General features: G+C 35.3%; 1 protein-coding gene across 1 annotated transcript in view; it reads right to left on the reverse strand.

Annotated features, from left to right (window-relative positions):
- Nucleotides 1–494: 494 nt before the first annotated feature.
- Nucleotides 495–2,681, reverse strand: part of LOC107587009 (centrosomal protein of 70 kDa-like) — a 7,790-nt gene continuing 5,603 nt past the window's right edge. Inside the window, exons 2-3 of the mRNA XM_016274604.1 lie at nt 778–958; nt 495–702 (exon numbers count right to left, since the gene is read on the reverse strand). Of these exons, the coding sequence (XP_016130090.1) occupies nt 526–702; nt 778–958 (358 nt within the window). The 3' untranslated portion in view covers nt 495–525. The remainder of the gene's footprint in view (nt 703–777; nt 959–2,681) is intronic.

Consider the following 2,681-nt stretch of genomic DNA (forward strand, 5'->3'; position numbering starts at 1 on the left):
TTCAGAAAGGCGGCGCATAGAGGAGAAACAATAATGTACAGTATGTGGAAAATAATGTGTTTTTTGAACCTTAAACTGCATAAACATTTCATTACACCAAATAATGTTCTTTTTAGGAACATCATATGACCCATTTAAAAAGACTAATATATATATATATATATATACGCTTTAGACCAATGACTTGAATAATTTATAATTTTTTTAATTTTGAAAAAAAAAATCCCCCCCAAATATAATAATAATAATAATACAATCACCCATGGCAGAGTTACTTTTGGCCAATGACTTTGAGTAATTGATCACAATTACTAAATAATTCTAATTTAATTTAAATTATAAATTTAAAAAAATTAAATCGAACATAGAAAAAATAGAAAAATAATACAAATAATATTCAATAGAAAACTTTCTACAAATTTCTTGTAATAATTTACATGAATTAAACATGCAGTTATAAATAAAACAGCATGTTTAGAAACAGCTGATTATAATTCATGTCGATCCCATGATCCTCTCTGGCACTCACTGCTGGTCGGTGGTGGAGTTGAGTCGGGCTGATCTGCGGTGGATCTGTTGGAAGGCCTGGTTCTGTCGGGCCACCCGTCTCTCCTCCCTCACGGCATACTGGAGCTTCTTCTGCAGCTGAGACACCTGCTCCTTCTCCTGAGACAGCTTCTGCTCCAGAGACTGACAGCGCTTCTGCAAATACACATCCAATATTAGTGATAATGCAATATTAGTAGAAAGCAGATAATGCATTTATTGCATGAATACCTCAGCATCTCTCTTTTCCTGCTGCAGTTGTTGGAACTGGCTGTGCTGTTGGGCCGCTTTACCGATGTACGAGTCCTCTAGGTCTTGAACTTTGACCTTCACCCCATCCAGGATGCCCTCCAGCTCGGCAGCCCTCTGAGACTGACGGGCGGCTCTCGTCTGATGCTGCTGCACTTCCTCTCTGAAAATTATACAGGCATCTTTATGTGCTGTATGCGAGTTATTTGCTTGGATTAGCTGTGCTGTGGAATGAGCGGGGAACACGTCTGTCCTGTCAGCTGATCTCATCTCCTTCCACTCATCCTGCGTTATATTACACTACAGCAGATGGGCAGCACTGCCGCACACGAGGGGTTTACATTATTGAGCGTGTGCTGACAGAAGCGACATGTCCAGGAGACGTTCCTGGAGAAACCACGAGTGCTAAACAATTCAAATATTAAAGAGTCATTTGAACATCTATGCTGAAATTCTAATAAAGAGAGGAATGACACATTTCACCCCAAAATGACACCAAAATGAGAAATTACAGTATATTTTGCATAAAGTATCCATTAGGACATTATTTTCATGACAATTAAGTTCAAATCTGAAATTCAAATTACCGCAATACATAAAAACTGCAATAAGTAAGAAAAAAGTCATTTTGTTGTTTCATCTTGTTTAAAACTTTAAATCAACATACATGCTAGTTAAAGTCAGGACAACAAAAATATTCAATTATGCAAAAACTTCATAATTTATTAATTTTTTTATTCTATTTTGTTAGTGCTGTCAAATGATTAATCGCATCCAAAATAAAAGTTTTTGTTTACATAATATGTGTGTGTACTGTGTATATTTATTATGTATATATAAATACACACAAATATTTTGAAAATATTTACATGTATATACAGTATGTTATATTTAACATATATATAAATATTGTTAATATATAAACATAACACTTTTTTCTTAAATATATACATGCATGTGCGTGCATTTATATATCCATAATAAATATAAACAGTACACTCATATACTGTATGTTATGTAAACAAAAACTTTTATTTTGGATGTGATTAATCGCGATTAATCATTTGACAGCACTAATATAAATCTTGAGGGAACCCATGGTGAATTAGTCTTTCAGGTTTAGTCCCTGCAGTGCTCTATTGTGGACAAAAGTCACGAAGACACATTCATGCTAGGAATGTAGAAGACATATAGTAGCATATAGATGACCTCAAAACTAATAAACACAATGTGTTGATGGCATTCTCGTCAATAGGATACAATGAGGTCTACGAGCCTGTGGTACAAGGCCTTTACATGTTGTTTTCTCCCAAAACATGAGGCATCAAAAAATCTTTCTTCACTTTTGTTCACTGTGACTAAACCTCCAGACTGTCAGTCAATGTGGAATAAGCGAAAGGAAAGTATTTGGGATACAAAGCCTTTATGTTGCTGAAAAGACAGGCTGTGGTCCAGTAAAGCCACCTACTTTCCATAAGGGACTGGGGATGGATTTTTTGTGAAGGAAGTGCTAAATCTGTCCACACTGACTGATTAAGTCATAAACGAGATTTATTGTTTGCTTAAAGGTGCGGTCACGTTTACTGTTGCTCTATGAATGTTTGAGACAAACTCTCATTTCAATAGGAATCTGCACTGAGGAAACATTTTGCATTGAGTTCAAGATTTTTATGCAAATGTGCCGCCGCGAATGAATGCTGCTTGGTTTGATCATTTCATGAAAACATATCACTCTTCTCTTAGCTCCTTAAAGGGATAGTTCACCCAAAAATGAAATGTACCCCATGATTTACTCACCCTCAAGCCATCCTAGGTATACTGTATGACCCTTTTCTTTCAGATGAATACAATTAAAGGTATAGAATATAATATAATAATAATATAAT

The sequence above is a fragment of the Sinocyclocheilus grahami genome, unplaced genomic scaffold, assembly GCF_001515645.1.
Source record: "Sinocyclocheilus grahami isolate Dianchi unplaced genomic scaffold, SAMN03320097.WGS_v1.1 scaffold87.1, whole genome shotgun sequence".
In the NCBI taxonomy this organism is placed as follows: Eukaryota; Metazoa; Chordata; class Actinopteri; order Cypriniformes; family Cyprinidae; genus Sinocyclocheilus; species Sinocyclocheilus grahami.